This window comes from Anolis sagrei, chromosome 2 (genome assembly GCF_037176765.1).
Source record: "Anolis sagrei isolate rAnoSag1 chromosome 2, rAnoSag1.mat, whole genome shotgun sequence".
Lineage (NCBI taxonomy): Eukaryota > Metazoa > Chordata > Lepidosauria > Squamata > Dactyloidae > Anolis > Anolis sagrei.
This window is the reverse complement of record NC_090022.1, coordinates 183381117-183406471: the sequence shown is the minus strand read 5'-3', so window position 1 is coordinate 183406471 and position 25355 is coordinate 183381117. Positions and strand designations below refer to the sequence as shown.

At 40.8% G+C, this 25355-nt stretch overlaps 1 protein-coding gene across 1 annotated transcript in view; it reads right to left on the bottom strand.

Annotated features, from left to right (window-relative positions):
* Positions 1 to 25355, bottom strand: part of ITGA5 (integrin subunit alpha 5) — a 112136-nt gene that overhangs the window by 27465 nt on the left and 59316 nt on the right. Inside the window, exons 7-19 of the mRNA XM_060763032.2 lie at positions 23977 to 24102; positions 21350 to 21394; positions 20634 to 20677; positions 17546 to 17602; positions 15699 to 15751; positions 14161 to 14369; positions 8013 to 8204; positions 7689 to 7734; positions 6242 to 6349; positions 5467 to 5522; positions 3715 to 3869; positions 2007 to 2144; positions 188 to 255 (exon numbers count right to left, since the gene is read on the bottom strand). Of these exons, the coding sequence (XP_060619015.2) occupies positions 188 to 255; positions 2007 to 2144; positions 3715 to 3869; positions 5467 to 5522; positions 6242 to 6349; positions 7689 to 7734; positions 8013 to 8204; positions 14161 to 14369; positions 15699 to 15751; positions 17546 to 17602; positions 20634 to 20677; positions 21350 to 21394; positions 23977 to 24102 (1297 nt within the window). The remainder of the gene's footprint in view (positions 1 to 187; positions 256 to 2006; positions 2145 to 3714; positions 3870 to 5466; positions 5523 to 6241; positions 6350 to 7688; positions 7735 to 8012; positions 8205 to 14160; positions 14370 to 15698; positions 15752 to 17545; positions 17603 to 20633; positions 20678 to 21349; positions 21395 to 23976; positions 24103 to 25355) is intronic.

The window sequence follows — 25355 nt, the reverse complement described above, 5'->3', positions numbered from 1 at the left end:
TCCTGGAACCAACCCCCAGCAGATATCAAGGGACCACTGTTTCTGCTTTCAGCTGCATATCTACAAAAGGAAATGCAGGGTGGGAGGAGGGTTCTACCTTGATTCGCTAGTCAAGGACACATGAGTAGCATATGGTTACCTTGTTTCTTCCCTGCTTATGGTAGAGGAAAAGAAGGCAGACCCTTACCCAAAGACACTGAGGTGGAGATCAGGGACGCAGACATTGTCTTCACCACAATCAAGCTGAATCTGAGCCTGTTGGGCAAGGAAGACCAGATATCAATCAGATGCACCTCTTGATATTAGTTCTAGGAGGATTAAGTTAGTCTGCACAAAATGTTGCTAACCTCTTGTAGACTCCTACACAATAAAAAAAAATCCATGAACTGTGAAAGGTTGCCAAAAAGGCATTTGGTTCAACTGCCATGACTTTTAATGTGTTATTATTTCTCTATTTTATTTTATGTAAGTTATTTATGTATGTTGTGAGCCTACCTGAGTCCCCTTGGGGAGATGGGGTGGGGTACAAATACAGTTGTTGTTGCTGTTGTTGTTGTTGTTGTTGTTATTATTATTATTATTATTATTATTATTATTATTATTATTATGCCATGAAGTCATGGCATAACAACAACAACAACAATAATAATACAACTGTATTTGTACCCCACCCCATCTCCCCAAGGGACTCAGGGTGGCTCACAACATACATAAATAACTTACATAAAATAAATTAGAGAAATAATAACACATTAAAACAATATAACAACAAACAAGATAAGCTAAAACACGAGTAAACAGCATTAACAATAAAAATTATAGACATTTATTTATTTACCATATTTGCATACCACCATTCTCAGTCCAAACGCGACTCAAGGTGGTTTACAGTCGTAAGAATTCGACGCCCCAATACCGTAAAATACAGTTAAAAACATTTGCCATATAATATAAAAACCATATAGAACCAATAAAAACGTATATCAACAATGTCTCTTTGTTAAAATCATTGTCCAGTCACATCATCCAGTTGTTCTGTTGTTCTATATTAGTTAAAATACCATCATTCCTATGAAGTAAAGGGGGCCTACAATAAGCTTGATGCAGAAAGCAAGTGAGCTGTATCATTGTGCTAATAAATATCACACCTCCAAACAACACAAGCAACCAAATTGAGACACACATTCTCTGGCAAGGCACAACCAGTATATGATACACCTGCAGAAATATGACACTGGCGTCTGGCATATTGAGAAAAAGACTGACAGCTTGCCACACTAAATAGTTTGAGAAGTACTATTATATAGTGGTTTATAGTGGTATCTCCAAAGCAGGAGGAAGGTCAAAAGACTTTGCTAGAACAGGATACTGTTCTGGGGTGAGCTCAGGACAGGAGAGAGGCACAACTTGAACATTTTTGGGTTGTTGTAGTTTTTTCGGGCTGTATGGCCATGTTCTAGAAGTATTCTAGAAGCCATATTCAGCCTGAAATACCTACAACAACCCAGTGATTCCGGCCATGAAAGCCTTCAACAATACATTGAACACTTTTATTTTGTGCTCACTGCTGAACTTGCTGACCAAAAGGTCGGCAGTTTGAATCCAGGGAGACGGGTGAGCTCCCGGTGTTAGCCCAAGCTTCTGGCAACCTAGCAGTTTGAAAACATGCAAATGTGGGTAGATCAATAGGTAATGGCACTCCATGCAGTCATGCCGGCCGCATGACCAGACAATGCCGACTCTTTGGCTTAGAAATGGAGATGAGCACCACCACCCAGAGTCAGACACGGCTAGACTTAATGTCAAGGGGAAGCCTTTACTTTTGCTGTATGCTACAGTTGGGCTGAAGCTGTGCTTCATTCTACCCTGAGAGGGAAGAAGGAAGGAAGGTCCTAATCAATGAATCCATGGGACCCAGCATATCTTTAAGAACGTTGAAAGCTCTCTACTGACTTGGTTGCCAAACCCAGCTTTAACAGACAATCCACCACCCTTACAATCTGTACCTTCTGTTCAATGTAGGTGTGTGTGAGGTAGTTGAGGATGGGCTTCAGACCATGTGCATCTGGCGGGGCTTCTGGGTCCAAGGAGAAGTTGAGAGACAGGTAGATGGGGGAAAGCTTGTCACGGAATTCAGACTCATTCTGGATTGAGACACACAGAGAGAAGGAGAACAAAATGATCCATGCATGAAGCACATATCAGGATTTTTTTTACCAATGTTGTGATCTGGGTTCACCGAATCTCAGCACAACAGTGGTGCTTCCAAGATAGTTGTATATCCAGGAAAATCCTAGCTAGCATGTTGTTACCATTTATATATATAATGACAACCATGTTTCATGGGGTTACGATATTCCACACCATCCCCTCCTCGCACTAAGGCTTTCAAGTGGCTCTAATCACATAATTTTTGGAAATGCCCCCTCCTCTACCATGTATATAGAAAATTTGTATCCAAAGGTGAACCAAAGACATTTCAAACCTACATGCAAGTTTACAATTCAGTAGGATGTTTACTGATAGATCCCGAAGCAGGCAAAACTCCAAGCAGGAATATCTTTTATAGATTTTCCTCAGAATGGAAATCCTGTGTTGCTTATGGATTGTGATGTCTGTTCAGACTCTATATAACAGAGGTTGAGTATCCTTTATCTAAGATGTTAAGAACCAGAAATATTTTGGATTTCATATATTTTAAGGATTTTGGAATATCTGCACTCACATATATGTACTTAATGCTATATCTTGGCAATCAGAATGAATTTTTAGGCACAGAATTTATTTATTTAATATACTTAACTCCTCACTTAACTCCTGAGCACACCTTTTCCCTTTTCTACTACTCATGCTATCAGTAGTAATAGTACCAGGAGACTCTACTACAACACACACCTTGTACACATAGCTTGAAGTTCATTCTATGCACAATATTTTAAATAATGGGAGCCCCCTGTGGTGCCATGGATCTTTTTGCTGACCAAAAGATCCACAGTCCAAATCTGGGGACTGTGGTGAGCTCCCACCTGTCAGCTCCAGCTTCCCATGCAGGGGCATGAGAGAAGCCTCCCACAGGATGGTATCCCTTGGGCAACATCCTCGCGGATGACCAATTCTCTCATACTAGAAGCGACGTGCAGTTTCTCACGTCACTTCTGACATGAAAACATTTAAATATTGTTGTGTATGATACAAAGTTTGTGTATATTGAACCATCAGGACATAAAGGTCTTACTATTTCAGCACCATGTACATATTTTGGGAGTATTTCAAATTTCAAAATTATAAACAAGGGATCCTCAACTTCGAATAAAGATTTAGGATGGGAACAATGCAACCTTTCAGGATGCCTGAGCAGGTTCTTCCATCATGCCACAAACTTGGCCTCAAATAGAGAATTACGCACTCAGCAGCCTCAAGGCACATGACTCTCCCATTTTAAAGCTACTCTAAGTATCCCTTTGCAAATTATGTTGACTCAAAATAGCCTTTTTATTTTCTCACAAACTGATGCATCCTGCAGGAATCCATAGCATTCAAAATAAGAAGTGAATGTGACTTCCAGACCCCACCCCTGAATTAGAAGTCAGATGATTGCACTGTTTGGGATAAAGTACAAATAATAATATGAGCTGTTTCGTGGATTTTTCTCCATTCTGCCAGAGATTTCCCAACCGGTGGCAGAAGGGCTTGTTGTCATTGCTTGTGACTTACCCTAAGGTAGATCTTCATCTCACGACACTCAGAGCTGGCACCATTTCGGAGCTGTAAAGTCTGGACAAGGTGGGCTTTCTGAGTGTGAAGGAAGAGTGCCCGCTTCACTGCCCCTTTGTGCTTGAGGCGGTCAAGATGCAAGTCCACAGTGAATCCTGTCCAGATAAGCAAAATGATTCTTCTAACTGATATTAAATACTGCTATGCCCAAGCATTTTCCAAGGATCCAGGTAAATGGTCAATCTGAGTGACATTTCACCTCTTTCTCCCTTGGATTGAACTTGAGACAAAACATGCACTCTGATGCTCAGCTATGGGCGTTCCCATGTTTCACATGAAATCTGAAGGTGACTTCATGTATTGGGGCCTTGCTTCTTTGCACACTGACAGCACCTCAACAGCATCTTCTTGTGTTCTCAGTATAATGTCTAATGAATTAAAATGCCTAAGCGAGGGTAAGAAAAATGCAAGTATCCCTTGGACCTCTGTTACAGGAGGTTGGGCTGTAGTTTCTTCCAACTCTATTATTCTATAATGCATAATGCTCACTCAGCACACTGTAAGCTTTCCCTCATCTATTGCTTGCTTGCCATTACTCAGCCACCTGCAGATGACCCAAGAGGTTGGCAGGCAGGGCACTCGGTTAAGTCTGGGCCTGAGCAACACATAACCGAGACTGACAGAGACTAGGGACAGCCAACAAATTTATATGACTAGATGGAACTATGTTGGCCTTTTCTGGCATGTGGCATCCGCAAAGCTGGCTGCTCATATTATGGTGCACCAATGATATTGGACAGGAGAGAACTATAGCCAGCCATGACCCAATTTGTTGCTTCTGAGGACCCTTCTAACAAATCTTGTCTTTACTAATAATATAATATAGTATATTGTGTATACATATAATATTTATAATATTATAATGTAATTCAATATTATACTAGTAATAATAATACAATATTATAATTATAATTATATATTTACATTACATGTAATATTACTAATAATATTGCAATATAATGGCATATTGCAATATAGTAATATAAAATACTGATATTGTACTATGCTAATAATATAATATATTGTATGAAAATATATCTTGTAAGCTACTCTGAGTCCCCTTCAGGGTGAGACAGGGGGCATATAAATGTCGAAAATAATAAATAAATAAATAAATAAATAAATAAATAAATAAAAAATCCAGATCATCTGCTTTGAACTGGATTATATGGCATTGTAGACTCATACGATCCAGTTTAAAGCAGATAATGTGGATTATCTGCTTGGATAATCTGGATTATATGGCAGTGTAGAAGGGGCCTTTCAGACAGACCTGAAAGATCTTCGGGTAATTAGGCGGAAATGACAATGACAATGTTGGCAATTGGCTTGGAAATGACATTGGGTCAACCTCCAGCTGACCATGCTCTAAATCAGAGGCAAAAAATGTGTGTTCTAGTGTTAGAACAATGAAGGCTGAGCTAGCTAGGGATGATGGGAGTTGTGATCCAACAACATCTTAAAGATACCTTATTTGCCCATTATCTAGCTTCTTGGCATGCTAATGACCATAAACCAACTTTGCTGGATTTTGAGACAGCATACTGCCCAGCCAGCATTGAGAGGTGGCATGGATGTACAAAGAGATGTCAACCGAATCAGCAAAAAGCTGGAGGTGTTCCTGGCAGCAAACATATCATCTGCCCACATGCCCCTTTCAACATCCCATCACTTCACTTTCCATTTACTTACCAATAGTGTCAGGCACGTGTTTCCCAGATGCGTTCAAACAGAAACTCAGGTTGATGCTGGTGACAAGGGGGAAAGAAAGGAGTAATAAAGTCACTGTAAAAAAACTTGTAGGATTGGTTAGGTTTAGAGCAGTGGGTCTCAACCTGTGGGTCCCCAGGTGTTTTGGTCTACAACTCCCATAAATCCCAGCCGGTTTACCAGCAGGATTTCTGGGAGCTGAAGGCCAAAACATTTGGGGACCCACAGGTTGAGAACCACTGGTTTAGATGGTTCAATGCCTGGGGTTAGCACCACAGTTTTGTCACTCTCTCCAATGTAATTCCATTCACTGATAATTGCATGAGAATGTCAAGAGTCTCCCTCAATTGATTGTTGAGGAAGCAAAGATGACTACAAGACAATTCTTGAGGAGACCATTAGAAATGTGAAGATAATAGGTCCCAACTCCTAGTGTTGATTGAAACCAGGTAAGTAGCACCTGAATAGGACACATATATCCATAGGCATCCCCTTCTGAAGGAGACTCTTAAAAATATAATAGCTTAGGGCAGTGGTTCTCAACCTGGGGTCCCCAGATGTTTTTGGCCTCCAACTCCCAGAAATCCTAACAGCTGGTAAACTGGCTAGGATTTCTGGGAGTTGTAGGCCAAAAACATCTGGGGACCCCAGGTTGAGAACCACTGGCTTAGGGGAAAATGATGTCTTCAAACAAATCTGCAGTCTCCAAGTTACCATGGTAAAAGACCTTACCACAACTCATACAAACATCACTTACCAAGCAACAGGTGTTCCTGTGCCCTCAAGGATGCAAGTTCGCTCTTCTGGATTAAACATATTAGGGAAGATGCTGAGAGTGGCACTGGCGTGAACAATGGGCCGGCCCCTATGGGTGGGAGAGAAAGAGAAATGAGAATTGATCTAGTGTGACAGCAAATACCTTACAACAGTAGTTCTGAACCTGTGGGTCCCCAGGTTTTTGGCCTACAATTCTCAGAAATCCCAGCCAGTTTAGCAGCTGTTAGGATTTCTGGGAGTTGAAGGCCAAAACACCTGAGGACCCACAGGTTCAGAACCATTGCCTTAGAAGAAAGCATTCAAGCATGGGTTGGAAACACAAGAGCTCAGATTAACAAAATCACTACAACAGCCGAGACCAAAAAAAAAAAAAAAAAAAAAGGCCCAGACTACCTATCCGAATGTATCTCCTGCCATGAACCATCATGAAATTTAAGATCTTTAGGGGAGGCCCTGCTCTCAATCCCACCACTATCACAAACACGGTTGGTGGGGACAAGAGACAGGGCCTTCTCAGCAGTGCCCCCCTGTCTACGGAATGCCCTCCCTAAAGATATCAGATTGGCCACCTCTCTCTTGTCTTTTAGAAAGAAAATTAAGACCTGGTTATGGAACCAAGCATTTGATCAGTGAGCATCAAGTGGAAGAAGATCACACAACTTATGGCAATGAATTGACCCGGACTGGTTTTTGGATTTTGATTTTAATGTATGTGTCTTAATTAATTGTTTTAATTGTTGTTTTAATTTTTAATATTTTGATTGTTGTTTGGTTGTTTTTATGATGCTAGCATCGTATGATGCTTTTGTTAGGCCACCCCGAGTCCCCTTTTGTGGGGAGAAGGGAGGGGTATAAATATAGGAAATAAATAAGTAATAAATAAAAACGGAGGGCACAACTAAAACTCCCAGTCTTTAGATCTCTTTCAGTTCCTTTGCATTGCCTGGGCAGTTGAAAGTATGTGTCAGTGGCATGATCTAAATCATTGATGTTTTGAAAATGTCAAAAACAGCCCTCTGATTTTTACTGCGTTCCCACCCGTTGTCCAGAGGGCATACGTAGATTCACATGGAAGTTATTTACATGCTTGTGATTAGGCATTTTCAGTGATTTGGGCCATGAAATTGTTGTTCCTGTGAATAGGTCAAGTCATGGGCCACAAAATGTTTTGGCATACCTGTAGTTCCAAAATAATTTAGAAGAAAGTGAGCTATGTGTACAGCCAAGTGAATGTGGTGCATCCGATTATTAAAATATTGACAGAACAAAACACAGAAACACAAAGAGAGAAGAAGTAACCCTGTGATTTCATTTCATGTTATTCTAAATCTGATTGTCCTTTCCCAAAGTAGCTGAAGGGAGTTAACACATTTCTCTTCATGTGCCTACATGTGTCTCTTTATGCCAGCCGTACTCATAGCGCCTACCTGTAAACCATGGCCGTGTCTACTCCGAAGGCTCCCACAATCAGATCTGCAGGACAGAGGGAAAAAATGGGAGACACTGTTAAATTCTGGAAGTCTTACTGCAGAGCTTTAATATCACTTCCAATGGTTTTTTAAATAAAACATTAAAATACAGCTAAATGTCACTTTCTTTGGCCTTTTTTGTTTTGTTGCAAATTTTATATAAAATTTGGACTTCACTGAATTTATTGTACTAATTTATCTACCTATTAGAATAAACAATGAATTCTGTGTTAAGATATATCCCAAAGTATCTATTATTGCTTCTTTATATGTCATCCTCACCTGGATAGCCATTTTTATCTAGGTCTTTGGCCCCACGCAGGGCAAACCCAAAGAAGTCAGGAGTTTGGCCAGGAGGCCAATGGCCCTGCAACATCTGAGAAGGCTTGGGATCCAGTCCATCATGCCGGCCGTTGTACACATAGACTACACCTTGCTGGGCTTTGCCGCCAAATGGTGCTGCAATTGCTACATCTGCAAGAAAATACGCAAGGGTCAGTGTTTGTTTTGTAATGCAAAGTCTTGAAGAGACCTAGAATTAGCAAGACATTAAGTAAAAGGAGTGGAAGGACAAATGTTACACACATTAGCACACTGCACAAGCATGGGGACACTAATATGATCTTTAAGGGTGTTCCCCAGCTAACTAGCATGATCGTCAGATTTTCCATAACTGATAATTGATTGTGTGTGTGTGTGTGTGTGTGTGTGTGTGTGTCAGGAGCGACGAGAAACTGCAAGTCACTTCTGGTGTGAGAGAATTGGCCATCTGCAAGGATATTGCCCAGGGAACACCTGGATGTTTTACCATCCTGTGGGATGCTTCTCTCATGTCCCCGTAAGGGAAACTGGAACTGACAGACGGGAACTCACCCTGCTCCCTGAATTTGAACCGCCAACCTTTCTGCTGGCACAAAGGTTTAACCCATTGCATGGGTCACCAAAGATTTGTTAGGGGAGTTTACACATAACATGAAACCATGACTTATGCTAACTATAGTTAAGAGGTCGCGTTATGGTTGACTCCTCCAGGCATATGAGAGGCAAAGCACAGACTAGAACTCCTCATTGCCTTTCACTTCTACGTGCCTCAAGATCAAAACAGAAAATTCCACCATTTGGATCAGATCATTTAGCAAGTAAAGACTTTCAATATATATTTCAGATTTCAATATTAATGTCAAAAATACATGGTACGGTTTGACATAGGATTTGCGCTACATTAGAACAGTAAATACACATATTACTTAAGTAAAAAAAGAAACATTAAGCAATTAAATATTAATACAATAGCCAATAAGTTGCTTCTGGGAAACCCAGAAGCAGGACACAAATACAACAGCATCTTTATGCCCATGGTCATTAACAGCTGGTATTAAAAAGCATACTATATCTATTAGTGGAAATTATACATATATAATTTGGACAGTAAGAAGATCCAACCAGTCCATACTTCAAAAAATAAAGTCTGACTGCTCATTGGAGGGAAGAATAGTAGAGGCCAAGATGAAGTACTTTGGCCACATCATGAGGAGAAAGGAAAGCTTAGAAAAGATAATTATGCTGGGGAAAATGGAAGGAAAAAGGATGAGGGGCCGGCCAAGGGCAAGATGGATGGATGGATGGCATCCTTGAAGTGACTGGATTGACCTTGAAGGAGCTGGGGGTGGTGACGACTGACAAGGAGCTCTGGCATGGGCTGGTCCATGAAGTCACGAAGAGTTGGAAATGACTGAATGAATGAACAATAACATACATATATAGTGACCATTTGTATTGCTGTAGTTTCATTCCAGGATTCCCCAAGGATATTAAAACCCATGGTTACACAGTGGCGTAGTAATGGTATCCTTACACAAAATGTCTAAATCAAGGTATGCCTTTTCGGATTTTAAAAAGCATTTTCAAGTTGTGGATAGTTGAATCTGTGTGTTCAGAATTCATGGATACGGGCTGCCCAACTACAGTCATCACAGTGAGTTTCATAAATTTAGTTTCAAGATGGCATCATGGACCCAGATATGTATATGGGTGTGTACAGTGTGGTTTAGGCCTTTAATAGTTGTGCCATCCTATGTAAAACATCTTCAATCATCTATCTGCCATCCCACAGCTTCAGAGCTGAATCCTGGAAAGGTTAGGGCATCTCCTATTAGATTTTCAATTGAAAATCACATCTTCTCCTGCTTCACTCTCAAACTGCCATAGAAGATTTAAGACTTGAATTATAGTTACTCCAAATTTGTACAGGTAGAGTAAAAACATTTGACTTACAGACATTTGATGTTTGATGTTCCCATAGTTAAGAACGAGGGGAACGAGCAAAATCTACCCATCGGAAGGGCAATTCATTCCTGAAAGAGCTATTATCAAGGGGAAAAGGTGTTTCCACTGAAGCTTTCTCACCAATCCTTGTTTCCACAACAAGCCAAATTTTTCAAAATGCAATTATCCCATTATCTTCTGAACAGGGGCACAGAAGACAACAAAACAAATCCCACAGGGGTGTTAACCCTTCCCTATGCTATCCAAAGCTAGCTATCTATCTATCTATCTATCTATCTATCTATCTATCTATCTGGCAAGAGTTACACTTTAAAAATATAACTGTTCAGACTTACATATAAATTCAACTTAAGAACAAACTTATAGAATCAATCTTGTCCACAAGTTGGGGACTGCCTATATATGGAAATATACAGTGTTTCCTCGCTACTTCACGGCTCGCTTTTTGCGGACTCGCTGTTTTGCGGATTTTTGCCTCCCAGTTTATGAATGGTTACCATTGCATTTTAATCCTGCCTCCTGGCAATGATGGAACATGGAAGGGGGTTTCACCCTCCCCCTCAGGAGGTAGGCAGCCAATCAAGAGAGATTGCAAAGCAAAGCAGAGATTGTTGTTGTTGTTCATTCGTTCAGTCGTTTCCGAATCTTCATGACCTCATGGACCAGCCCACACCAGCGCTCCCTGTCAGCCATCACCACCACCAGCTCCTTCAAGGTCAATCCAGTCACTTCAAGGATCCCATCCATCCATCTAGCCCTTGGTTGGCCCCTCTTCCTTTTTCCTTCCATTTTCCCCAGCAAAGGATCGCCGCCTTATCGTGGCGCTGGAGCTTGAGCACCTCAATGATGTCATGAGCGAAACCTTGCGGGGCCACCCAAGACGAGGCGGTCATGGATGAGAGGTCAGACCAAGTGCGATCCCTGGGGAAGGCAATGGCAAACCACCCCAGTATTCTTACCAGGGAAACTAAATGAACCAGTACAAAGCAGAGATAGCCAGCAAAAAAAAAGTTGGGTGGTGCCCTTAAATCTCTCCTCGCTTCTGCCTCACCCTCGGAACTCAATATACATATAAAGCATCCCTACTTTGTGGATTTTCACTTTTCGCGGGTGGCCCTGGAGCATAACACCCGCGATAAGTGGTTATATTGTGTATATATATATATATATATATATATATATATATATAATGGTTATATTGTATGCATGTCAACTGTAAATTGTTGTAATTTTGTGTAATTTTGTGTACGATTGTTTATGATGCAGGCACCAAATTGGGCCTTGCTCCTGTAAGCCGCCCTGAGTCCCCTTCGGGGTGAGAAGGGCGGGGTAAAAGAACCCCCAAATAAAATAAATAAATAAATAAGTGAGGGAACACTGTACACCGAACTCTGGTGGGTTTAAGGCTTTTCTTGCTGTGGCCTCTTTTGTTCTTAGCTGTTTTGGAAGTTTCTTGGTTGAAAAAGACACTCATGATGGACTGAGGCAGAAGCATTGGGATCACTTAATGACAAATCTTTTTATCATGACTTTGCCCTACATTGCTCACAAAATTATACAAGGTTTCCAGACCACATCATCTTTAAATGTTGTACCCCAAAGCATCATCCCTTCTGGATCTTATCATAGAAATCTGTTCACAAAGAGACAACAGAATAGCTGCACATTGATTTTTGGATGGTCACATCCCTTGACCTTTAACACATTCACCAAAATGAGCCAAGGTAGGAACAAAACTACAACAGCAATAGGAGGAACTTCAACCAGCAGATGGCCCTAGAATCACATGCAGGACTTCTCTAATCTGTTTCATTCCTAATGTGAAATTCTCCTACTTATAAAATTGTTGTCCTCAACTGAATGCTGATGTAAATTGAAAATCCCTGCTTTGTCCATAAATACATACTGAAAGGTCATGAGGAAAAGCCACTCCTTGATATGAAATGCTTTTGTAACTTCTCTGATTTGCATAGAGAACAGTTGTTAAAATAAGAATAAGTAATCCTGAGTATGTACACTATGTCTAGGGTGGGGAGCATGAATCCTAGCAGCAAAAAGCAACCCCATTCTTTCTATTAGACCAATTTGTGTATATTCCTTTTCCACTGTGTGTAATCTAACCCTCGTCTGCTCTGGTCTAATCCCAGATCTACTTCTTATTTACTTTTGTCACAGTATTTCAAAAGCTTTCATGAAGAATTGGGCAAGCTGTTACTCTCCATAGGAAGCTGGATTTCAGATGCCCATAGTCCCAACCAGCTTGGCCAATAGTAAAGTGCAATGGGAGTTGTAATTCAGCAATACATGGAGAGCCACAGCCTCCCTAGCACAGCTCCACTCAGCAACAGTGGACTTAGGTGGACAGGAAACTACCTTGCAGGCACAGCAGACTTTCCAATTGAAGTGTCCTGGCATTTTAACAGTTCAGATAAAAGGATATTTCCACAGGTACAATTTGCAACAACGTGGGAAGAAGGATTGAAAAACTCTATTTCTCATCTCCACAATTGTTGCAAAACGGACACAAATCTATAGCTCGGAATAATAGTGATTATGAGCTTTTATTTCTTGCATTTTTACTTGCACTGTCTGTCATGGGATCTGGCTTTATAAGACCCAAACTGGATGTTGGTGCACATCGTGCAGTGTGGAAATTCATTATAATAATAATAATAATAATAATAATAATAATAATAATAATAATAATCTTTATTTTTACACCGCCACCATCTCCCCCAACGGGGACTCGGGGCGGCTTACATGAGGCCAAGTCCGAACAACAAAATTACAATAAAATAAAATACAAATTACAATAAAATATACAACATAGCATTAAAATACAAAATATATAAGCATCATAAACAATATACACAAAACATAAAAAAGCAAAACCAAACATAATAACAGTGAGCGAGCTGCATGTACATAAAATGATTTAAAAACTCAGGGTGAGATAAAGGAGCAGAATTATTTGTAAGTACTTGGTTGCACACAACTTTTGAAATGATAAAACAACCTGACACTGACTCACTTCACTGGTGCATGAAGCTCAGTCCTAGCTCTTCCAATTGAAACCATCTTTTTAGGCTCATAGGAAAAGACAGCCTACTTTTAAGCCAGACATGTGACAGGCAAAACTTGATGCATTCTGCCTGCAAGGCACATGCTTTTCTGCAAACCCTTCCAAAAGCATCCAAGAAATATATTGCCTGTGTTCTATGAATACGGAATTGCTTTGGATTTGTCTTTTCCCAAACTGGCCAGACATTTCTGATGTTTTGAAGCATCAGATGTGATGGGATTGTTCAGTCACACTCCCTACAATCAGTTGCTGAAGAGGTTGTCTGCTGTATCTCTGCTTGAGATGCTGCTTTCAACTGAACAGAAGGCACACCCAGAACAACAAACTGAAATTTCGGTTGCTGTGAGTTTTTCAGGCTGTATGGTCATGTTTGAGAAGTTTTCTCTCCTGATGTTTCACCCAAATTTATGGCAAGCATCCTCAGAGGTTGTGAGATCTCACCTCTGAGGATACCGGCCATAGATGTGGGTGAAACGTCAGGAGAGAATGTTTCTGGAACATTGCCATACAGCCCGGAAAACTCATAGCAACCCAGTAATTCTGGCCATGAAAGCCTTCGACAACAAACTGAAATTTGTTTGCAATGTTTGCATATTGACCCAAGGAATGAATTGTTCCCAATGGAGGAAATCTAACATCCATCTCTCCCAATCTGCAAGATGATTTGTGCTGTAGTCCAGCAACTTCTGTATTGGCAGAGGCTTTCCAACTCTGTCACAAAACAAAATAGCACGCTTCAGCCATGAAAAATCTGGAAACCGTATTTCAGATGGAAGGAAAAATTGGCATCCATTTTCTTGTTTCATTGCGAAATAAGAAAAGGCTAGAACTAATGAGCAGTTTGGTGAATCCTTCCACTCAAACAAAAAGGCATTTTACAACAACAGCAGACTGAAATCATCCTAAGGGTCATTTATATTTTGTAATAAAGCTACTGAGAAATCATTCTCCTTTGTATGTGTGTGTATGTGTGTGAATCCGTATGCAGAAGTCAGCAAACAGTCCATATTCTTAATTAATATTCTCTGTCCCTGTTACAGACTTCCCACTAAAATTCCATACCGTTGTAGCCATCCTGATTGAGGTCTCCTAGTGGGGCAACAGCACTGCCAAAGCGTCCAAACTCTTGGTGGCCAGTGAGTACGGCCGATGCACCAGAGTCCATGCCATACAGCTTTTGCAAGTAGACGTAGACCCTGCCCACCTCCTGCACACGGCCATCTTCAGTTTTCTCCATAAACAAGGGGGCACCGATCAACAGGTCATCTAGACTGCAAAGCAAGGGAGGAGGGAATACAGTAAGAAGAGATGCTGCTAACATTCCAGAACTGAAAGATATGCAGCTCACTAACGGGATTACTATTTGAAGGAGGGGACGTTTAGAACTGTGTAAGACACTGTGAAGTATAGTGGTTTGAGTCTTGGATTAGAACTCAGATATGGGGGTTCAAATCCCTGCTCAGCCATTGAAACTCACTGGATGACTTTGGGAAAATCACATAATTTCAGCCTCAGGACCAAGGCAGTGACATCTCCAGCTCATCCCTTGTTTGGGTATCAGCCAGCACGTCAACGACTTAAATCAAGAAATAGAGACACTCGCTGGAACACCTCAGCAAGCGAGAGTCCAAAAGTGGCAGGCTCAAACCCAGAACCTCAACCAATGGCTGATACCAAATGACTCCCCCCTGGGCACACAGAAGACTGGGCGACTTGGAAGGCACTGAACAGACTGTGCTCTGGCACCACGAGATGCAGAGCCAACCTCAAGAAAGGGGGCTACAAAGTAGAATCCACAACACGCGAGTGCGGAGAGGAGCAAACCACTGACCACCTGCTGCAATGCAACCTGAGCCCTGCTACATGCACAATGGAGGACCTTCTTGCGGCAAGACCAGAGGCACTCCAAGTGGCCAGATACTGGTCAAAGGACATTTAAGCAACTACCAAGCTTGCAAACTTTGTGTTTTGTCTGTTTGTTTGTTTTGTTCTGTTAGAAATGTAATACAATGGTCTGGTTGCCCCTGACATGATAAATAAATAAGCCTCAGGAAAAGGCAATGGAAAATTCTCTCTGGACAACCCCTGACAAGAAAATACCATGATAGGTAAGCTGGAAATGACTTGAAGCACACAACAAAATATATTTATAATCCTCAGTCGGAGGACTCCTGTAGTGCCTCAACAAACTGCAAACTCTAGACTGCAGCTACAGTAGAATTACTATGCTAAAATAGTGTGAAATGTTCTCAAAGCCTGAAAACATTTATTTTGGGTACTACAACTCACAAGGGTTCCCTAGCCAGGGCTGGACGACAAGATAAAAGCAGTACAGACTGTAAAATGGTCAGGACCAGAATATTGCAATGTTAAATGCCAAGGAGCATGGGAAATTAACCTTTCCAGGCTCTGGTCCTAAGCTTTTCAATCCACACTGGGGTTCTCTAGTCTGTTTTCCAACCAATACCTAATGTGACATCTCATGAGAGTCCCCCCGAAACTTGTCTCATGACCAAATGCTGTCCTACTTCTCTTCCTTGTTTTCATCCCCTTTCCCAAATGCTCTACTGATGACTTGGTTAGCCATTCTGGACACTCACCCATCATTGTTGATGTCAGTGGCAGCCACAGCATATCCAAAATAGGCAGCCATCTGTTAAGGAAAAAGTTAAAGGTTAACAGTGAAAGACTGACCGTAAGTGCCTCTTATCCCCCCCCCCCCCCCAATCCAATCTCTTCATATTTTCTTGGCAAACCCATATTGTTTCTGAAGGCAAGGAAAGGGAGCCTTCTCAAATCAGCTGATCAAGATAATTTCTAAGGTTTTATCCATCCATTTTAGACTATAAGACTCATAATTGCTGACTATTGGGAAGGCAGCCTGAAACTTATTGTGAGTTTTGGTCCAAATGAAGGTGTAAAATGCTCCTCTCACATGGGTGAGGAACCTTGGCTTTTCCCAATGCATAATCCTTTACCACTTGTCAAGCTGTCTGAAACTTCTGGAAGTTGAAGTTCAAAACATAAGGAGAGTCACAGATGATTGCCACCCTTTATAATGGTGAAAAAGCCAACATTGGGTAACAATCTGTTCTTAGATTATATCTGGGTCGAAATTATTTGGTTTTTCCCTTTTCTTGTTACTTCTGCAAAAGCAGCAGCTAACTAAAAGGCAAGAGGGAATTAAGAGCAACCAGACCCATAGCCGGGGGGGGGGGGGGGGGGCTTGAGGGGCTTCAGCCCCCCCTCCTGAAATTCTCAGGGTGGTCCGCTGTTATGTTTATTCATATCATGATCTGATCACCATGCTCAATATATCCCATATGCATGGGGGTATTGGGGTAACGATACAAAAGGTTTGCTATGGTAGATCCTGAGCCCCCCACAGCAAACTCAGCCCCCCCCCCCCCCAAATCAAAATCCTGGCTACAGGCCTGAGAGCAACTAAAAGTCAATTTAAAATCCTGAAGCAACACATGCACATTCTGTGTCAGGAAAAGCCACACATGCACGCAGTATAAATTATGCAAAGAGGTGGCACAATTTCTTCTATTTTGCCTGGTTTATTTTGAGTTTACCAGTAAGAAGATAAAGCATATTACTCAGCCACATCCCTGGCTTGTGAAATACCAACAAGCATTGCTCACACATTTCTCAAACGTCTCTTTGCAGCCATAAAGCTGAAAATAGCTTTCAATTTATTTGGGATCCTTAACTTTCATTTAAATAACGTTTAAATCAGAATCACAGAGAACAAAACTCATTAATCAATAAATATCACATGCTGTAATTCTGCTATGCTATTTCAAGGGCCTAAAAAGGTTACGGTTAACTTCTGGAAAAGGAAAGATTACAAGAATAATGTACTTCCTCTTTCTTGTTTCCGACTGCTTCCTGAAGAAAAACCAAACTACTCTTAAGACAGCTATGTAATAAAGCCAGGAAAAACAACTTATTATATTATCAAGGATGGTTTGGACTGTTACAGTTCCTGTATCAAATCCCTCTTCCTGGTCTCAGTCTGGCAATGTTACTATTGTGGTTGTTGTTATATTTATATTTATTAATATTCCGGTTTTATCACAGGAATTGAGAACCTCGAATAATAGTCGCCACTGCATAATAGTCGCACTACCTTTGGGGGGCAGCAAAATTGATATTTTGCAACTTCTTATACACCCTTTATTTACTAGCGTGCACATCTGCTGGTGAAACCCTGAGTGAATCCCTGTAACTGGAAATTTTTTATGGCATAAGTCACATCTCCTTTTTTCATCTAAAAAAAAGGGGGAGGTGCGATTATTATGTGGTGAAATGTGGTGTACAATTTAAAAAACCTAAAAATGCAAACATTAAAGCAGAATTAAATATTACCATCATTAAAACAAGTCAGTTAAAGTAATATAAAATGAAAAGCTATGAAACTATAAAAATGTGGGGTGCACACCTGTTCTCCAGAGAAGTTGTACAAAGGTCGAATGTCACTTCCATTAAGAATTGTGACCTTAAAAAGAGAAAGGAAAAGAAATCAGTCACGGTGGATCAAGCAGTATCTTCCACAGAAGTTTTCGATTTCCCACAAAGAAAACAAATCAGGAAACCCATCACCCCACTGAAACAGAAGGATAATGCTGGAGTCGGAACCTGAAAACCCTATGATTCTTGTTTTAGAGCTGAGTATGAAATTTAAAAATCTTGGTTGCCATCCTACAATCCTTGTCTTTCTTTTTGAAAAGTATTCTATTAAAATCACCATCACTTGGGGCGTGTCTACACCAGCAGCTGCAAATTGGATTAATCAGTCCAGAGCTGCCATGGATTCACTCCATTACTGCCACATGTACCTGTAATATATCACACTGAAATTGTATTGCTATCCACACCGCAAATTAAAACCAGTCGTTTTTTTTTTATTTTTGCTTCTCTGAAGTGATTTGTTACCTGATGCCTTCCCAGCCAAACAGCTTCCCTCCTGGGGAATTTGCTCACTTGGATGTCAGAATGAGGTGTCCAGTCAGGTGATCAACACTGAACAGGTAATCCAATTGACTTTCTCATTGTTAATCACATGGCTGGGCTCCTCATCTTGAGAGAGCAACCTTCTCAATCACTCTATGAGAAAGCTATTGGCCGAGGAAGCAGCAGTTGTGGAATTCATGAATAGAAAGGAAAACCAAGGATCTTCTTTCCTGCCACCAGAAGACAATAGGAAATCATTTGGGGGGAAATGGTTTGCCATTGTCTCCTTGCCCTCACTCTGCTTCCCATCACAAAAATTAGTGTCAGAAAACATGACATGATAGCCATGCATAAGACATGATAGCCATGTATAAATATGTGAAAGGATGTCAAATGGAAGGGGAAGCAGGCTTGGAAACTAGGACTAGGAGCAATGGGCTCAAATTACAGGAAAGTTCATCCTGAACATTAGGACGAACTTCCTGACTGTAAGAGCTGTTCAGTAGTGGTGCTCTCTGTCTTGGAGTGTGGTGGAAGTTCCTTCCTTGGAGGCTTTTAAACAGAAGCTGGATGGCCACCTGTCAGGGGTGCTTTAATTGTGCTTTTCCTGCATTGCAGAGGGTTGGACTAGATGGCCCATGTGGTCTCTTCCATCTCTATGATTCTATGAAAACATATACCCCAGCAAATAGTAATGGACGTGTGAAAAAAACCCAAAACAATGGCTACATTTGCCATTCAACAATGCTATAGGAGGAGAGTGAGCGAGTGCTCTTTTTGTGAAAACCTAAGGACCGCAGTGCTGTCAGAATTACAAGAAGTGTAGGAGGAAGGCTGTGGTTCCTCTCAGGATTTTCTGTGGGGCACCAGCAGGTCACCGCAAGTTCACAAAGTGAAAGGAGGCACCAAAAGGAAGACAGGCCATGTCACATGCTGGAGGCGAATGAGAATCACATCCTGCAAGAAGTCACCACCACAGCATCATGGGTTTGTTCTTGGCCACAATTAAACAGCCGAAGGGAAATCAGTTTTGTTCCGGTTTCAGCCTTTATCTTTCCCCACTCCGCAAAAATGCATTGGTTATTATAGCAACCATAGTGTCAACAATAAACGGGCAGCTCAGAAATGTCACATTCATAGTGAATGGGGAAGAGATAGTGTTGTTGCAGAAATATCTGAGACAATGTCTTATTTGTGTGAGTAAAGGCCTTCAAGTTGCCTATTGACCTATGATGACCTTATTAATTGCTTTCTTAGGCAAGGAGGTGGCTTTGCCACTTTCTTCCTCTGAAACATAGCTTACAGCACTTGGCATTTGTTGGTGCTCTCCCATCCAAGAACTAACCAGGGTCAATTCTGCATAGCTTTCATGATCTGGTGCATGTTAGTTTATACAAAATGGATGACTTGGCCAATTTGTCCATTCTGTGGCAGAAAGAGCTACAACCATGGCAGAACATGGAAGCAGAAGAACATCTAGAACTAACAGGTGCTTCCAAAGCTATCTCCATGTTCTTGAAGGTCAAAGGGTTTTCACATATCATGATGCTCTCCATCATGCACACAGCAATAAGAACTCTAAATGCATTGCTTCTAGTGGTTCGCTTGGCTGTCTGGCCATGATCAGACATAGCTCCTGCTGGATGTGGACTTGGAGGAAAGCATATACCAAACCCAAACGCGCAAACCTTACAGTTAACATCACAACACAGTAAAACTAAGACTGGGGTGAGCATGCAAATCGTTTCTATCATGTTACGAATCTTAAAAATTTATTGTCAAGGAGGATAAGTTTGTTTTAAATATAGTATATTTGGAAATATCTATAATACAAAAGAAAGTGTCATCTACTTTACCACCCACGGATCTTCAAGGGATACGTTTTTGCTTAGATATACAAAACCAGGTATAATAGCGAACCCTATTAAAATGAAGGATATCTGATCCCAAAAAACTCAGAGATGTGCTGGATGATCTAGAAACTGTCTTTTGTTGGAGGTGAGAAATGAAACCATGGATCCTGATCCCACAGATACAGAGGCCGTACTGCATCCAATACAATTCTTATCATTCCAAGGCCAATGCAACTATAATGTTAGCTGGGGAAGTACTGTTTGGATTCAGTTTTGATTTGGGGTTGGTTTCCAAAATAGGTGTTTTCCAAAATAGGTGTTTTCCTCATTGTGAATCGGCAATTGAGAAAGTCTCATTCTATTCCCTTACAAGGAAGTATGACACAAAGATTGTAATAATAATAATAATAGGTGTTGGTTCAGAAGATTAACAAAAATCAGGATGTTTTTCATAAAACATAAGTTAGTTGGAATTTCTAAAATGCCATTTTAATCATCCTTGAGTAACCCAGTGTGCAGCACAAAATAAAGTTATTCCTGGCACCCTATCTGCATCAGTTGTTAAATTTTGCATGTGTTTCACTCAACCATTAATTTTAACTTTACAAAGGGATAAAAAACAGACATCGCCCTAGCCATGGATATGAAGGAATATAACAGACATTTAAAATACACAAAAAAGGGCGGGAATGAGGGAGGAAAGACAATAGGTATAGTTCTTACATATCCATAAGTCAAATTGCCTTTGGGAACACCAGCCACAAAATCTGGAAGGGAGAAAAGAAACAAATGTTCAGCAACAGAAGCAATGACAGGATATACTGATGCAAAAAATGGACTATAATATACAACGCAGATAGTACAGAACAGCTTTAGAGTCTTTACTGAAGAAAATGAAACATGCTTCTTTACCAATCCCTATATTTGCAAAATATGCCCATAGAGAAACAAGGTCAATAATACATGGCTGGTAATTTCACATATTCATGAATTACTGTCCCATAATATGAACCCTAATCTCCCTTTCATTACCTCCAACCTCCTGAATACGATGTTTTTGGAAATCTAATCCATATAATCTACCCAGAATACAGTAGATTTGTTCATTTTTAGGGCAGCCTAGACATCACCTCTTCACCCTCCATATTTACCAGACCCACCATCATAATTTGCCCTCATCAAACCCTTGTGGTGGCAGGACTGAAGACTGACAGATTGGAGGTTTGAATCCGGGGACAGTGCGGATGAGCTCCCTCTGTCAGCTCCAGCTCCCCATGCAGGGACATGCGAGAAGCCTTCATGTAGGATGGTAAACCATCAAAATATCCAGGCATCCCCTGGACAATGTCCTTGCTGACAGCCAATTCTCTCACACCAGAAGCGACTTGCAGTTTCTCAAGTCACTCCTGACACAGAAAAAAAAAATAGCCCATTAGTACCTTCAGTGGAATCACCGCTGAATTCTCCTACAGCCACAGAGTAACCTAGAAAGAAAGAAAAAGAATAGTATGATATATTTATTATGTCCTACTGCCATTTGTGCTTTGCACACACTAGGTTGGCATAAGTCTGACCGGGTAGCATTTGGACCATAGTCTGGAAATCTCTTAAGACACAAGATCCCTCCCTTTGTAGGAACTGGAATAAGTCACTGTGTTTAGGGCTGTCTTTATGATTTTCTTAAAAATTCAGAGCACATCACCACTTTTGTCTGGAAAAGTTACTCTAAGACAGAGGGTGGTCATCTCCCCTTCCACAGTTGCCCCTCTCACTACTCTGATGGGCCATAGTGTTATATTTAAATGTTCTGGCTTTTGTGGATGGAGGCTTGACAGTCTTTGGAGGGTATAAATGTCTGCCTTTGAGGCTCATTTCCAGTCAAATAAATTGCCCCAAATTCAGTATAATTTTCTTTCGAAAACACTGAACTGTGAAAAGTGGGAAAGGGAATCTTTGAGAGCCTTCAGAGTTGTACTCTGGTGTTCCAAAAGCTGTAGATGGTCCACATCAGCCTTTCCTCCACCACTAAGGTAAGAAAATTGCTCTAAATGGAGTAAAATTAAAATAAAAGCACAGAAAAGGTGCAGAAAAATGTCAGAGCAGATGACCCTGAGATCATAACTATCATAACAGAAAAGGGAGTTCCAGAGCATTGACGGTACCCTTCCTAACCACAGGGGACTATTTCTGGGCCACCATGCTTGCTATTTGTGAACTCTTGTCACTGCTTCCATGACCACTTTCCCTGGAATGATGAATGAATTCATCAGAAAACCCAAAATAATCAGAGGCTGCACACTTATTTCAGCTCACATTAAGTCTGAGTCATCTCCCAAACTCTGGCCATGCATTTCATATTTTGAATTCCATGCCAACATTGGCACTCCCTATTGGCTCCCTAGTTGTGGGATTTTTAACCCCAGTGTAAATAGCAGTAAAGGCTTTTGCAGAGATGTAATTTAAACCCATCTAAATGGCCCACTATGATTTTCCTTGTGTTTCTGAGGACAACAATGAGAATGAAGGTTTGAGATGTATAAAGAGGCTTTGTTCTTCACAATATAAAAAAAAGAGGTTAACAATAACTAAGGTATCTCATCTTCAAGAAAAGGAAATGTTGTGTTATATATGTGGAGAGCAAGTATTGCAGATATTTATAAATAGAAAGATTTTAGGCATTTATTATATAATCAGGTGTGGACAACTTGTGGCATACCAGCTGTTGCTGAATACAACTCCCATCATTTATAATAATAATAATATACCCTGCCAACCATCTCCCCTAGGGGATTCGGGGTGACTTACAAGGGACACACTCAAGATTACAATTAAAGCACACATGTAAAACTCTTTAACCAATTAAAACATCAGATTTCTCATCATTAGCTATGCTGGGAAAGGGAGATGCAGTCCAGTTAATATCCATACTACCATATCATCCAAAAATAACATATAAAATAGCTTTGTATTTAAGCAAAACAATACATTTGAGAACCACATATGTAGGGCTGATTGGGGTAAAGTGTAGGGGTGATAAGGAAATATCGTATTTATTTACGGTATTGTTATAAGTGACTTATTTTAACATAGTACATAGAGTGCAATCAAGTCTTATCAAGCCTTGTTGTTTTGGTTCAGTATTGTGAGATGGCCTAAGGGCAAATCAATATAATAATAATAATAATAATAATAATAATAATAATTATTATTATTATTATCACCTGACATCCGCCGGGAAGTAGCAGCCAATAGTGAAAGGACCAAGACAGTGACATCTCCAGCTTATCCCTTGTTTGGGTATCAGCCAGCACGTCAATGACTTAAATCAAGAAATAGTTTTCTAAGATCTACAGAGACACTCGCTGGAACACCCCAGCAAGTGAGAGTCCAAAAGTGGCAGGCTCAAACCCAGAACCTCAACCAATGGCCGATACTAAATGAGAGACTCCCCCCCCCCCCCCTGGGCACACAGAAAACTGGGTGATTTGGAAGGCGCTGAACAGACTGCGCTCTGGCACCATGAAATGCAGAGCCAATCTTAAGAAATGGGGCCACAAAGTGGAATCCATGACATGTGTGTGTGGAAAAGAGCAAACCACTGACCACCTGCTGCAATGCAACCTGAGCCCTGCCACATGCACAATGGAGGACCTCCTTGAGGCAACACCAGAGGCACTCCAAGTGGCCAGATACTGGTCAAAGGACATTTAATCAACTACCAAGCTTGCAAACTTTGTGTTTTGTCTGTTTGTTTGTTTGTTTATTTGTTTGTTTTGTTAAAAATGTAATACAACTGTCTGGTTGCTCCTGACACAATAAATAATAATAATAATAATAATAATAATAATAATTATTATTATTATTATTACTATCATATCATATTATGGAAACATGTGAGTATGAAGTAAGACAAAAAGCCCATATCCCAGAAAGCTAATCCCTTTTACACAGACCCTACAGCCTGGAATTACAATTCCCATCCACAAAACACAAAAAGGCAACCAGCAGCAGGAAAAAAAAAAACTACTGTGGGGCAACGGGTCTCTCTCTTCTTTCCAGTACTCACCAAGGTAACTGTCATCAGCATTTAGATGAGTCTGTCGAGTTTCAAGTTGTCCTCTAACATCAAGGACTAAATATTCAGGATCGTAGACGTTTTGTATGGCCTCTTGCGTTGCCGATAGCACCTGGCCTGAAAAAAAGGTATGGCGCAGTGATTAGAGTATCATATTGTGGCTGGAGGCACCTTGTTCAATTTTTCAACTAACAAGTCTGGTCCAAGATATTTTTCCAGTTGCAATGGAGAAGTAAACTACATTCCTACAAGTCATGATCAGGAACTGTATGTTGAACGACAGCCATGTTATTAAGACAGTGAACTTCCCAAGAATCTCTTTTCATATCTGCACTAAAAACGTAACAAGAGCAAATTAAGTAGCAGTTTTGCTACCCTTTCATGACACCCTCAATCTATTTGCTGCCTGAGGTGAATGCCTCACTCTACTTAACTGTAGGACCGGCTCTATCACTTGGTCATTGCATTCATATACCAGTGGTGCACATAACCAATCTTATGGGGTTTATGAGGATTAGTAAAGGTAAAGATCTCCCTTTGACATTAAGTCTAGTTGTGTCCGAGTCTAGGGGGTGATGCTTATCATCTCCATTTCTAAGCCGAAGAGCCAACATTGTCCGTAGACTCCTCCAAGGTCCTGTGGCCAGCATGACTGCATGAAGCACCGTTACCTTCCCGCAGGAGCGATACCTATTATTCTACTCACATTTATATGTTTTCAAACTGCTAGGTTGACAGAAGCTGGGGCTAACAGCAGGAGCTCATCCTGCTCCCTGGATTCAAACCACAGACCTTTTGGTCAGCAAGCTCAGCAGCTCAGCAGTTTAACCCACTAATTCTCATAAGGGGGCCCTTATGAGGATTAGCAATGAGAATATAGGGAGCAGATACCTTGTGATGTTTGGAAGAAAGATGTTGTAAACATTAAAACAAATCAATCAAAAAGCCTATACCCAAAATGGGAATGAAAATTAGAAGTTTCATGATATAACTGTGGGGACGCAGACTATCAGTCAGATGTCAATTAAGATCTGGAGGAAAATCATAAACATTTCTCTTTGCATAATCTCCAGGTTCATTTATTGTACGTCCTTGATATCTGCTGGGATTATTATGATTATTATGCTTCTTTATATCCTGCTTTTTCTCTCCATAAGGAAGCTCAAAGAGGCTAACATTAAAAGTGTTACAGTACAATTTAAAATATATAAACAATATTAAATATCATATACCAAAACCTGTGCATGCTGATGTCCCATTATATACACTGGTGTATAGAGTTGGCAACCTTATATGAAATGGTGAATGACTCAAACAAGTTCTGGAGAGAGCCTGCGGATAGCTGAAATGGTGGGAGGCTACAACAGGGT